This window comes from Eupeodes corollae, chromosome 1 (genome assembly GCF_945859685.1).
Source record: "Eupeodes corollae chromosome 1, idEupCoro1.1, whole genome shotgun sequence".
Classification (NCBI taxonomy): Eukaryota; Metazoa; Arthropoda; class Insecta; order Diptera; family Syrphidae; genus Eupeodes; species Eupeodes corollae.
In genome coordinates this window covers 83,346,501-83,361,039 of record NC_079147.1, presented here as the reverse complement: position 1 = coordinate 83,361,039, position 14,539 = coordinate 83,346,501, and the positions used below count along the sequence as shown (strand labels likewise).

Sequence of the window (14,539 nt, the reverse complement as noted above, 5' to 3'; positions counted from 1 at the left end):
GCGGATTTTGTGTCTGGGATTTCTTTGGAAGTTTGTTGCTGCTGTCAGACTTTTCAGAAATCTACTAAGTAAATCATTTTTGAACTCACTGATCCTTGATTTCATTCTTAAGATGGTTAAAAACCTCCCTTATCACCAAGAAATCTCGTTACTTGCTATTCTCTTTGAGCTCTTTTTTTCCAAGGGATTGAAAAGGTGTAAAGGCTTATAAAATATTTACCACACAAATTGAATGGTTACATTTTTCATTTGTTGCCTTTAAAAATTGCTAACGACATAAATAACTAAAAATTAACTCTATGTTCCTTTTATTTAGGCCAAAGCTGTACTATATTCACATCAAAAATAAACGTAGAAATAAAGGCAAAAAGCAAATTATGTTCCAATCACTCATACACACAAACATACATACAAATACAGCTAAAGTCACATTTAAACAGAAGAAAATGGCATGGCATTGAACAAAACTATAACAACGACTGAATAGAAATTGCGGTTTGTTGGATGGTTGAATCCTTGGCTACTACATATATATAATACGACTATATTTATAAGTATGAGTAGGTATGTATGTATACCTAACCTAACGTACCTATTTTTCAGGGGGGTTGATCAGTTAACTTGGCACAAAATCGACCTCGATTCTAGACAATTCCCAATGAACTGCCATGTCAATATAAATGGCAATTCGATTTCAGATTATTACCTCATGTTCTCCCCCTGCTCATGCTCACCCCCACTCCTCAATAATACCCTATCTAAATCAACCCTATACCAATTCCAATGGCATGTACATATAGAAGAATAAGAAAGAGCGATGAATGGGGCGCAGTGATGGTGATGGGGCAGCAACCTCATTTTATCGCTTTCTACCGCTTGTTAGTTTTTTTTCGGAGGGGTTGGCGGGCGTGATGGCGATGGGGTTGACTATGAAGCAAGCTGGTGGTGATGGAGGTTAGGTTATTAAACTTCCCTGAGCTACTTTAAGCAACTGACAGACTGAGACTTTCTTTACTTAGTCTGGACATTTTTCCCAGCGGGCTGGTTATCCTCTATGCTCTTTATATATGAATTTATATATAGGTATACGTTCATCGCATTCAGTTTATGCGGTACGGTGGTTAAAAAATCATAAGGTTTTGGACCGTAAGTTTATGACCTTTGTCTTTCTTCGTACATACATACATACCTGGGTACATTCGTATGACCACAAGGCGAAGGCACCCTGCTCACTTTTCACATCGAAAGGATACACAAATCAACTTCAGCAGAGATTTCCTTTCTTTTAAGGATTTTTTATATTCTTTCAGTTTCAGTTCGTCCTTGCATCCCTTTTTTTTCGTAATGAAATTTAATTGCAAAAGTTTTTCGAACGGTTAAATATAGGGGAGGTATATCAAACATACATACATCGAGGTGGCGCCAAAGTTCGCTGATGAGGACGAAGACGACGACGACCGCCACCATACCACGTTGGTGGAGGGAAATTCATTGGGGAATCTCACTCACTGGGGAATTAGGAAGCTAATTTATTTTTCGAGTTAATGGTGAGTTTTTGTTAATTTTCTTTGTGCTTTGTGGCAGTAGCTATAGCTGTATGGAGTTTCGCTGCGAATTGCGATAGCGGAAGCCAAGGACGACTTGGAGAATCCTGCCAAGTGCATAATTTTATTATGAGCTAACTTAATTAAGGACGACAACCCGTGTTGGCTTGGCGCTTAGCGTTCAGCGTTCCTATACACCACACGCGCCCTCACTCTCCTTCTGTATGTGTGTAAGGAATTTATTTCTTTTGTTTTTCTTCATCGTAGTTTTTCTTTCCATTTAATTCTCTCTTTTGTTCTTAATTTTTATAAATTCTTTGTGTATGGTGTATGGCAATGGCGTGTGTATTGAATGGTTCACCTGCTTTATAAAATAAGCAAAACATATTCAACAGGTGTGTGATAATTATATCGAAAGGATAATGAGCATAACTCCATTTGTAATCAAAAAAGGATTAAACTGTTGGGGAGGGGACGGACCTACATATACCTACACCTACACATATAGGTACAAACTTTGAATACAGAATTAAAAAAAATGCATTCTAAACTGCACAGGGAAAGGGAAAGAAGGTAAAAAGAGGTCTTTAGATTATTTTTCTTTTATTTGGCGGGAGAGTGAATAAAAATGTGTGCATAGAAAATTGGATTTGCTAATAAAATGGGATTAAAAGTGCTTTTTTGTACAATTCAATGTAGGTTGGTTGATATATATTTATAAAAGTTCTATGCGAGTTTATTTTTCTACTCTTATTCAATGCAGAAGAGATTTAGATTAAAAATCTACTGATTACATTTTATTTGCATTTTATGTTGAGTACTTTCGTCCTAGGAGAGCCAACTGATGCCATAGAAGTGTAAAACATTTATTTATATATATATATATATGTAGTTCGATTGTATGTAACTTAGTGAATTAATATGTGGAGAGGAGAGGTTTTAGCTTTTGATTGGATTTCATTAACATTGAATGGAAAACTTGTTGAAATGAGGCTAGAGAATAAAAAAAAACATCCACTAAATAATGCAAATTGTAATTTTTGTATTTTTAAACTAATGAATTTGATTCACTTAAATCAAAGCCAGACAAAGCTGTAATGTAATTAAATTTAAATAACTTCTTGATTAGCTGTGTAGGTTTTTTCACCTCCCATAGAAAGGGTGCCTAATGTATGAGATATCTCAATTTTGAATAATCATAATGTTGTTAAACTGATCCTTTAAAATTATGCATATATGGATTACAGGAAATGGGAATATTATTTTTATAAGAACCAATTTTTTATTTGACCTATCTTAACTGCGTTTAAAAACAAGCGTTGGAGAAAATAATAAGAGTAATTTAAGATAATTCGACTAAGAGTTTGAAGTAAATATTATGTTTGTATCTCCGTGCGTCCGAATATTCGAAATACGTCTACTTTAATTATCTCAAGAACCATAAGAGACATTGACTACAAACTTCTTCGAAATTAATGCTGACTAGGCCATTACATGATGGTTTTAATAGGATGAAACTATATTTCACACAGCTCAAGACTCGAGCTGTTTCATAGCATTGTGCTGAGGCGCCTTGAACTGACCACCAAGATTGTGTGATTTGACCCCTTTAGACTTTTTCTTCTGGGGCTTTCTTAAGTCACAGGTCTATCCAAATGAGCAGCTAACAATTCTGAATAACATAATTGATACGTTTAATCTAATTCTGACTGATTTTTTTCTCAAAGTTTTCAGAAACTGGAACTTGAATCAATGTAAGGTTTTGCAGAATCTTGGGTCTTTTGCTTTGTTGGTTTTGTAAAACACTTTACACTTTACATGTTTGGCACTAACTTCAAATCTGAACTTTGAAGTGACAAAATCAATCAGTCGCTGGCAAAACCACTGCGTAAGCTTTTTCATCTGTCCTACTCCTCAGGTCTCGTTCCGAGCGGATGGAAAACCGCATTTGTCCAGCCTATTCCCAAAAAAGGCGAATCTTCCTCACCGTCTAATTATCGACCGATTGCACTTACGTCCCTTCTTTCCAAGGTCATGGAAATGCTGATTAATTATCAGCTGAAGAAATATCTTGAAGAACGGAAGCTTCTTAATGACCGACAGTATAGCTTTCGTAGCAATAGGTCCACTGGTGATCTCATGGTTCATCTCACCGAACAGTGGAACAAATCTTTACATAGCTTTGGAGAAAGTAAGATTATTGCACTAGATATTTCAAAAGCATTTGATAGGGTTTGGAATCAGGCATTTCGAATCGTTCAATACAAGTTGTATTGGATGGATTCAAGTCTAAAACCACAAAATAAATGCTGGTGTGCCCCAGGGCCCTGTTCTATCTCCAACACTCTTTCCCATTTTTATTAATGATCTCCTGTCTGCAACATCTAATCCAATACATTGTTTCGCTGACGATAGTACTCTTAGCTTTTCATATTCGTTTTCAGATTCACATCCCTCTTCTTCGGATGTGGAACTGCAACGACAAAATATGATAAGCTCATTAAATTCCGACTTAAACAGCATTGTACAATGGGGAATAAGAAACCGCGTGGAATTTAATGCTTCGAAAACGCAATGCTGTCTTGTATCGTGTAAGCGAAATATACCCCCCTGCCATTATCCATAAATGGCACTTGCATCGAGGAAACTGAACATCTGGACATTCTTGGTATGTGTATCACCAACCACCATTTGTGGAACGATAACATACGCGATGTCGCCAATAATGCCGCAAGATGTTTGGGTTTTCTAAGGCGATGCAAGAAGTTTTTCTCCCCCTCTGATCTGGCTGTTATTTACAAGTCTTATATACGTCCAAAGCTTGAGTATAACTCCCATATCTGGGCTGGTGCTCCTGCAACTTACTTAAGCCTCTTGGATAGTATTGAACGTAGAGCATTTAGATTGATTGGTGATATTACCATCATAAGATCATTTACGTCACTTGAACATCGTCGAAATGTTTCTTGTCTCACCCTGTTTTACCGTTATTTAAGAGAAATAGCCAGCTGCATTCCTCCCCTTAAACAGTTTAACCGTAATACTCGCGCTTCTAGGAATGCTCATCAATACACCCTCGAGCCCATCTTCGGTCGTACTGTCAAGTATAGAGATTCGTTCTTTAGCCGTACTATGCGAATGTGGAATGCCTTACCACACTATGTCTTTCCCAGCTATTGCAATATTCAGGAATTCAAAACCAATGTGCACCGACATCTCCTTTCAATCCCTCTCTCCCTTTCCTAGTGCTCACACTGTGTCTACATAATAAGGGTAATATATCCCTTTGAGTGTGCGCTTATTATAAAAAAAAAAAAAATCCGTTTTCATTATATTAACTTCCCATAGGAAGTTATTTTACATTTCTCGAGGTTTTCAGGTTCCTAGAGTCGAAATAAAAGATTTTTAGAAAGATGTCTGTGCGTGAATGTGTATTGTGTACGTACGTTCGTACGTCTGTATATCTGTACGTCCTTATGACCGTACGTTAGCGTCGTCCATAGCTCAAGAACCAGAAGAGATATTGACTTCAAATAAATTTTGTTATATAAATAATAAGGCAGAAAGAGGAAGAAAGGGCTCTCAAGAAAATTACGTGGCTGTTTCTTTTACCATATAGCAAGGGACTTGAATTAAATTACATATAATACATTGTAACAGGTATATTTTTTTGGAAAAAATCCAAATAAGGGTTTTTTTTATAAATCAAAAAAATTGATAAAAAATGTTGTCACCCCCCAAATCTAAAGAATAAAAAACGCTATCATCTCCAGAACAGTTTTGTGCAATGTTAATAAAAATTTTAACATCTGGTATAATTGCCAGAAAAATCAAGTTAACATTTTTTTCATAAAAAATAAAAACCTAAGAAAAAAAATTACCAAAGTTTGTAAAAATTGAATTTCAATTCAAATATCTTTCCAAAGACTTAAGATTATGGCTTCCAAATAATTTTCACTTATAACAAATATTGTTTTCAACATTTAGAAAAATTTTGAGAAATATTGAATTGACGGTTTTATTACAAAAAATTGAAAACCTAAAAAATAATTACAAAAATTGGAAAAAATTGATTTTCGACTCAAATATTTGTGAAAACTTTGAGATATTTGCTTAAAGCTACTTTTATCTTTTAAACAATATTCTTGTCAACATTTAGTAAAATGTTGAGAAATATCTAATCGACAGTTTTCTTGCAAAAACTAAAAACCTAAAAAAAAGCAATACTAAAACTTTGTAAAAATTTACTTTCGACTCAAATATCTTTTCAAAACTTAAAAATATTGGTTTTAAACTTATTAAGCACAAGGTCTCCTTCTAAACTAAATACTAAATTAGGTGGCACAACAGTAGGACCCTTAGCGTGATGGTTAGTGCGTTGGACTGCTTAGAGGGTCCTTACCTAAAACTGAGCAGGCTTGGCATAAGCAAGCCATTGTTGTATATACTTTATGATATGATTAACGTTAGAAAGTTTGTTGTCAAAAGTGGCAATGTAACTTCTACCACAACATTCTCTATTGAAAATTTAGCGGTGAATTCGCTGATTCTCTTCAGCGTTTACACCAGCGATCTGATAAGTAGTCTTACAAAGGCAATTGCTTACGGCCGGTAAGGTTGAGGTTATTAGAATTCTCTTGCAGCGTGATTTTGACAACATTCAGCGATATTGCGACAACTGGAAACTGAAAATAAATGTCCAAAAGTCGGAGACAAAACTGATCCAGACTCCATTAGCTAGGGTCATGAGGGATACGTGCAAGAATTGGCGCAAGATGGTCCTCGTTGATCTTCACGGGCAGCCATTAACGAGCAAAAGTGTAGTGAAGTACCTCGGTATCTGGTTAGATCAGTATTTATATTTCGACAGACATATAAACGCTGCTCTGACCAGGGCCAGGGGAACATTCGCTCTTACGAAACGACTGTTTTTTAGCAGTCGGCATGACCCATGAAAGTAATTTGATACATGGCCCTCATACGGCCGATGATAGTTAATGTTTGTCCTATGTGGATCAACGTTGGCCCTTCCCAGATGTTTTAGGTGTTCGAGCGGCAGTGTTTACGTGTTCATATAGAACGGGGCACGAATCAACAGAATTGACAATTTCGTCATAAAACTCTTTCGAGGTCACATTGCAGGAGCTATGTCTTCGACATATTTCGACAATTTAATTTGCGGGGCGTTCTATCCGAACGACGAGTATTTTTAAATGCACGCTTGAGCGGCTTCATTCCACCAGACGCATTCCCCTTGTTAGATAGATGCGGTCTGATACAGGGTTGATTGGCAGTTCCGCTAATCTACCACGTCAGACGAAGAACCGTGGATAGGCGACTCCTGTACAATCAGAACGTCATGGCACAAGGCGGAGCAGAGCTCCTTCGGTTCGATAACGCTGTGTCCGACCGGGACCGAACCGATAAGGTGAAGCAGGAGAGATAGTTATGGTGGCTTCAATCGGCACTTGATAGTGGTTAGGGTTTTAAGCCTTGGCAGGCTTACATATTTGTTTTGTAGTTTTAGGGTTTTGTTTTAAGTAGAATAGGCATGGTGGCACAAAAATAAATACAAAATATGAAAAACAAAAAACTTTACATAGTTGGATTTGCTGCTGTGGTTATTCTAGTTTTAAGTAGTTTATATTTAGAATAGGTAGTTTAAGTTAGCTTTAAGTTTTATATTAAGGACCTTATTTTAAGTAGTTTTTAAGTAAACATAAAAAAGGATATTTATATTAGTTTTTTTTCTAAATTTTCTTATAAAAAAATAAAATAAAATGGAATTGAATTGAAGTAAAATAGATCTTAGGGCCGAAAGGCATTAGCATTAATTATTATTGTTTAACTTAGAGTGTCCGTATGCGACCAGTAAGTTAGTTGTAAGTTATGGTTAACTAGGCGAGTTTTTTAAATTTTTGTCTAGCTTTAAGATAAGTTTAAGATTGAAGTAATAAAAACCAATTTGAAAAAAAAAGTGCCTGGACTGTCATGCCATAGGTCTTGGGTTCGATCCCTGCATATGTCATGTAAAGTTTTTTTCACGGGTAGTGCCTCTTGCGAGGAATTGACAAATGCTCCAAGGGTAATTCTTGTCATGAAAAGTGCTTTCTCAAACTGGCCGTTCGCCAGGTCCCCTCCATCTTTGAGAATATTACTCGCGCATAGCTATTGTTGAGAGTTGTAAGTCATTAGGCCCTAGCTCTAAACGGATTGTTCCACCACCCAGTTTATTTCTTTTAAAAGCTTTGAATCTTTCGAGAAATGAAGTGAAAAGAGATTCAGTTTTTGAGTAGCATACTAAAGTGTCTTCCCAACTTATTTGTTTACCTTAATAATTTGTTTAACCTACGTAAACACTTTAATGCATCCATTTCCTTAAATTCAACCAAACTTTTTCTTTCTATAAGTTTTAAGTTTTGTTAACTTTTTTAGTATCAAATATTTTCATAAAACAGTAATTTTTAAGAATTATTTGTCCTCAAGCATCATCTCCAATTCACGAGTAAGGAGCCTGATAACGATAGCAATAATAGCCTTTCGAAAATTGAGTCTGAAAGAAATACGTCAAAAAAAGCCAGACAAATCTTCATAATATATTCTGTTTTATTCAAAAATTGTTGGAAGGTCTGATCGATAAGGTCCAAAATGTAAAATTAGAAGTTCATCTCCCATTTTGAAGATAGTACTTATTTTTTAGCTGAGTAAGTATTGAAGAAGTAGTACCCGTGGCATGATGGTTAGTGCGTTGGACTGTCATGCAGGGGTCTTGGGTTCAATCCCTGCCTGTGCCACCTTAATTTAAAAAAAAAAAATTAATTTTCGCGGGTACTGCCTCTTGCGAGGAATTGACAAATCCTTCAAGAGTAGGTAATTCTTGTCATGAAAAAGTGCTTTCTCAAAAACTAGCCGTTCGGATTCGGCATAAAAAATTGTAGGTCCCCTCCATTCCTGACAACATTACTCGCACACAGGAATGGTTGAGAGTTGTAAGTCACTAGGCCCTGGTTCACAACGGACTGTTGCGCCACCCCATTTGATTTGAAGTATTGAAGAAAAAGCTTTGTTTCTGCGTTTAAAAAATTGTTTAGTTGGCTGTAGTATAGTTCCTAAACAACTACGATTGGGCGTTTTTGACATAAGTCTACCGAAATTCTCTAGAATAGTGTTAATTTTTTTTTAAAAATGGGGTTGTGACACTTAATTGTTTTTGAAACAAGATTCAAAAATTTAATCGCTAGCTTTTTTGTCATCAGCTAATTTTTCAACCAAGTACAGTCTTAGGTTTAATAAAGGCGATAGCAGGATACCTTAACATTTGTATCTAGATACAACTTCAATTTCTTGACCATGCAATTGCCACTATTCTAAACGTGAATATCGATTTCCTGCTCTTCTAAATATCACGGTTTTTGATTTTTTTAAAATTTATAATGAGATTCCAACGTTCAGAATATGCATTAAGTAACTTCATCATTAACTGCATACCTTGGATAGTATCACAAATGAAAAACAATATCACCCGCGTACAACAACGCCCGGACTTTTTAAGCGCAACGCGATTATATCATTAATAGTGAGTTCAAGATGCAGCCTTTGTTAACATCCATTGATGTTTTGAATTTCTTTGATATTAAATCTCCATCACAAACGTATAAGCAAAGTTATTCTGATAAAAAGCTCTCAGAATTTGAATGATTTTCCTCGATACTCTAATTTTGGTAAGTCACTTGATAAGCTTACCACAAATTGTATCGAAAGTTGATGGAATTCTATGAAAGAATGTATTCAACTGACTTTTCTTGTTCTTGTAATGTTCAGAAGTGTTGGGTTAGCAGAATATCTGAGTTTAAAATAATTTGACAATAATATTTACTTGAAGCCATTTATAATATAATCTTTTGTATATCAAGTTAGCTGTAGTACCCGTAGCGTGATTGTCATGCAAATGGTTCAATCCTTGCATGTGCCACCTGCCTCTTGTGAGGAGTTGAAAAATCCTCCAAGAGTAATTCTTGTCATGAAAAGTGCTTTCTCAAATTAGCCGTTTGGATTCGGCATATAAACTGTAGGTCCCTTCCATCCCTGACAACATTACTCGCACACAGAAATGGTTGAGAGTTGTAGGTTACTAGGCCCTGGTTCTTCATGCACTGTTCCCCCACCTAATTTTATATCAAGCCAGCAAACATTTGGCTGAAGTGTTCAAATGAATTATACCTCTGTAGTTCTTCGGGTCTTTGTAATCACCCCTTTATGAAGAGGAGATATGACAACAGCTTTTGAAAACGTCATGAACATTTTTAGAAACAGAGATCTTGTAAACTATAAAATTGATCGTGTAATTTTTATAAAACTCAAACGAGATCCTATCAATACCTGGTATCTTATTTTGAGCAGTTTATAAATTCTTTGACTTCTTCCAGAGTAAAGTCAGGGTCTAGTTATTCATTAGTAATTAACGGGGCTGCGTAGTTAAAAGCAGTGAGGTTAGTGGGGCGTTGAGGAGTTTATCGAAGTGACTCCTAAGTTGCAAGGATTTAATGGACAAATAGATGTTTGACGTGTACCCGTTTAAGTATTTCACAGCTTTTCAGCAGTTCAAGTTCTACTTTTTGTTTTGACATACTCTTTCTGTGTTAACATCGTGATAGAAGGCTTTGAAGATGTTAGAGTTATTCTTTCAAAAAATTTCAAAACATATGGTTTCAAAAAGATGTCGATATATTCCACACAGCTTAAGACACCATTGATATTTTGCTCTAGCACAAGATTAGACCAAAAAATAGACAAACGAATAAAATTGACAACACAATTGAGCTTTTTGTCCCATGCAAACATAAAAAAGATATTTAACAACTTCAAATTTAATATTAATTTTGGAAAGCAAAATTTTGAAGATACAGCTTTAACAGTTTCGGTATCTTGTTTTGGTATAAACACTTTAAAGATTACGTTTTTATCGCTAATTTTTTCAATACTTTTCAAAAACTTTATGTGATAGCAAACAATAATATGATTGGTTCTTAGAAAAAAAATTGTTTCAAACCATTTTTGCCTCAATGTCTACTGTTTAAGCTTAAATGGTCCAGTTTTTTTAGGATTATGTAGAATAGGTCAAAACTTATTGAGGATTTTGTAAACATTTTATATAGATATGAGATTATAGATTTTAAAGCCATAACGAATTTCGTTAAGAAAAAAACCTGTTCATAGAATTTATATTTCTTTAAAAAAAATAATATATATTATAACATTATAATACAACATGTTAGGGTGATTTTTAATAATTTGACTTAGGCTACCGATCAATTTGCTTAAGAACTAATTTATTATATTTATATTTTCAAATATGTTGTTTCTCCTCAACCATATGTGTCTTCAAAACCATTTTAGCTTGAAATGAATTGATTTTCATGTTAAACGATCTACCTACTTTGAACAATAGGTACCTTTTTTCTGGTTACTAAAAAAGTCTTGACTCTTTGAACTTACTCTTAATATTCTTAAGTTATGAACGAATATATTTGTTTCAAATGTTGTCTCCATTTAAAAAACATATAAAATTAAGTTGTTTTCTTATGAAATCATAAACACAACAAAAGAATAAAATTAAATCAAAAGGAACAAGAGTACTTTGCATACATTTTTAATCTCATAAAATAAATTTTACTGATTGCAAAACGAAGAATTTGTTTTAAAGTGTCTCTTACCTTAAAAGGTTATGTTCCCTTTTTAATAAAACAAAGCTTTAGAATATATTATCATTTTTATTTTAAGATTCTTTTCCTTTTTTCAATTTCCAATTCTTTTGAAAAACTAAATTTACAGATCAAAAGAAAAAAATCAATTCTAAGGAAAACACCCTGGGTATGGTTTAAGAAGGTGTAAGATTCGTTTTTTTCGTGACTGTAAAGAAGAAGTGTTTTGAAGAAACTGTTACATCATAAGACTCATGAATAGAAATCAACTTAAACTTTTGGAAATGGATTTTCTCACAAAAAAAATGAAAATAATAATAAAAATAAACTTTTCGAAGTTTTCCATTAAATTCAAATTCAAAACTGCTGCTGTTGATTTTCATGATTCAGTTTAAAGTATAGTAAACTGGTGGGGCTGTAACTATGTACAGAGATTCTATTGCAACACTTCATCCACAATGAATTTATGTGATTGTGGCAAACTTTGATATAAATTGATAGCAAAATCGATAATGATGAGTCCCACACCGGGCGCCATTTATATCACATTTAAATTTCTTGTTCCTTTACAACCGCCCACCCCTCCCCAATGTCTCTTCTGAAGAACTTCAAAATGATTGTAAAATTTTCGTATTCCTGATTCATTTTTAATTACTTTTTTGCCACCCATCTGTCTTTTATGCTCCTCTACCAACAAAACTTCTTTTACTGTCATTTTAATAGATATGCAGAAGCAGATAGTAGAGGAAAAGAGTTCGAATTTTTAATTCTAAAATTATAACTTCCGAACTTAAATTTTCAAATGGCAAAACTTTTTTGCACACAAAAGTGATGGAGGGGGGGCGGAGGGCAGAAGGGAGAAGAAGAGACAATTTTGATTTTTCTTAATTTTTATTTCTGTTCGTTGTTCGTTGTGTCGGTGCTGCCTTAATATCTCATTCTAATGCTGGAAATGATGATAAAACACACACAAAGAATAAATATTCAAATGAAGGCACTTTATAATAATTTTTAGCAGGAATCACAAGACGATGTAATATCGGTTTCATTAACATAACGGTGAATTTTAATTAGGTTAAAAATTTTATGCAAAACTTTTATCAAACAGAAAAAAAAATAAACACTGGGAAAAAAGAAAAATTGTTTTTTGACTTACATGAAGTTCAGATACTAGATCGTGTTTTTCAATTTCAGCAGCATTTTCTTTGAGAGTTTTTACAGCAACTGTTGTGACACCATCATTGCCTTGAAATATAAAAGAAAAAAAATAAGAAAAACAGACAGAAATTAAATTAAAACAAAACAGTTAAAAAGTTCCTTAATTAGAATCTTATGCATGTAGCATACCAAAAATATGGCTATAATGAGATACAGAAGTTATATGTATGTTTTGGACTTTGGTTGGAACATGTGTGTGGAATATTTTTATCAATGCAACCTTCAGAAGAAAAAAAAACATGGCTCTTTGAAAAGTTTACTTGGAAACATTGAGTTGCGATATACTCGTATGAATGAATCATTAGCACTTTTTTTTTCAAGCTCAAAGAGGATGCTCGTTATAAGTTTTGGAAGTCTTTTGAAGACACACATAGCAATACTTCATAAAAGTAATTAATAAAAGTATGAAGAAGTTTTTGTGAATTATACGATGGGTATGAATATATACGTAAAAAACGGCAACTTAAGGCAGTGAAAAAATGTGTTTTTCTATATTTGAATTGAAGAGTAATAAAGTTTTTGGGAAAAAAGGTCTTTTGTCAGAAAATTTTAGTACTGTTAATTATTTGATTGCTAGCGGACAAAACTGGTCAGTACTGATTTTTAATTTAAATCTAAGTCTTTCGAATGAGAGGGTACATTGTTTTAAAGACATTTTAAGAAAAGAAAACAATATTAACTGAGTATTAGGCAATAATTTGATAAAGGTTTCTGGAAAGCATGCCGGAAACTTTGATTCAGAAAATTCCAAAATCCACGATCTTAAATTCCGAGATATTGTAAATCCAGAATCAGGAATTAAAAAATCAAGATAATCCAAGATCCCGGAAAAATCTCGAAAGTAAGATTATTCTAAGTTTATTTTTGTATCACAGTATACAAATTATAGATTAGAAAAGAGACTGGGATGCGAGCCACGCTGATAACGTCCCATAACATCTGTCAATTTTTCTTGCTTAAAAGTTATTAGGTTTTCGTGTTTTGTTGGAAAATTTGTCATTTGAATTATTTAAAAAAAAATTTTAAATAACCAACAATATTTAGCATGTAATGAAGTAGTTTGATTGCAAAATTTATTTTAGTTAACGAGAATTTTAGTCGAAAACCAATTTTGACGGCATTTGTTAAAAGTTTTTATTTCTTATACAAATAAAAATTTGATAAATGAAATTAATTTGAAGTGAATATCTTTTAATGTTCACGAGATATCGATAACCGAACATCAATTTTTACCAAATTTGCGTACTATTTTTTGCAGATTTTATTTTTTTTTTAAGAAAAAACGGACAGCTGGATTTTTATAAAAAATAACTGAATTTCGAAGACAAAAGTTTCTGTAAGATAAATAAGCTTGAAGCCAATATTTCAAAGTTTTAAAAAGAAATTTGAGTCTAAATTACATTTTTACCAAGTTTTAGTAAAGTTTTTTTTTTGTGGTTTTTATTTTTTGTTAAAAAAATGTCAATTCGATTTTTCTCAAAATAGTATGGAATGATAAAACTAACATTTCTTATGAGACATAATATAATATTATTCAAGTAAAAAATCAATTTTTACCAACATTGAGTAAGGTTTTTATTTTTTATAAAAAAAAACTTTCAATTCGACTTTTCCAGCTATCAAAAACGCTATTCTCTATTGCACAAAAATGTTTTTTAAAATTAAATCGTTTTTTGTTTGTAAAATATTCGAGGAGAATTTTATTCCAAAAATATACAAGTCTGGTGACACGTCGTATTATATTATATGAAATTTAACTTAAGCAACTATCGTTATTGGTTCGTGAGATATTTTGGGTTAACCAACATTTTCACATTTTTCTTTAAATTGCTATAGAAAAATAACCACCAACCCAATTTTTTTGATAGTCCTTTCTTTATTATTATCTCAATAACACAATTTATTTAAAGTCGATATCTTCTCTGGTTCTTGAGCTATGGACGACCAAAAAACTTCGAGAACGTACGAACGTACGTACACATACACGCACAGACATCTCTCTAAAAATCTTTTATTTCGAAAATTTTAAATTCGACAAATCGGACCGATTACAATAACTTCCTGTGGGAATTAAAT

At 33.4% G+C, this 14,539-nt stretch overlaps 1 protein-coding gene across 1 annotated transcript in view; it reads right to left on the bottom strand.

Annotated features, from left to right (window-relative positions):
* LOC129940811 (tyrosine kinase receptor Cad96Ca) overlaps positions 1 to 14,539 on the bottom strand; it is a 310,897-nt gene that overhangs the window by 76,966 nt on the left and 219,392 nt on the right. The window contains exon 9 of the mRNA XM_056049311.1: positions 12,402 to 12,490. Coding sequence (XP_055905286.1) covers positions 12,402 to 12,490 — 89 coding nt within the window. The remainder of the gene's footprint in view (positions 1 to 12,401; positions 12,491 to 14,539) is intronic.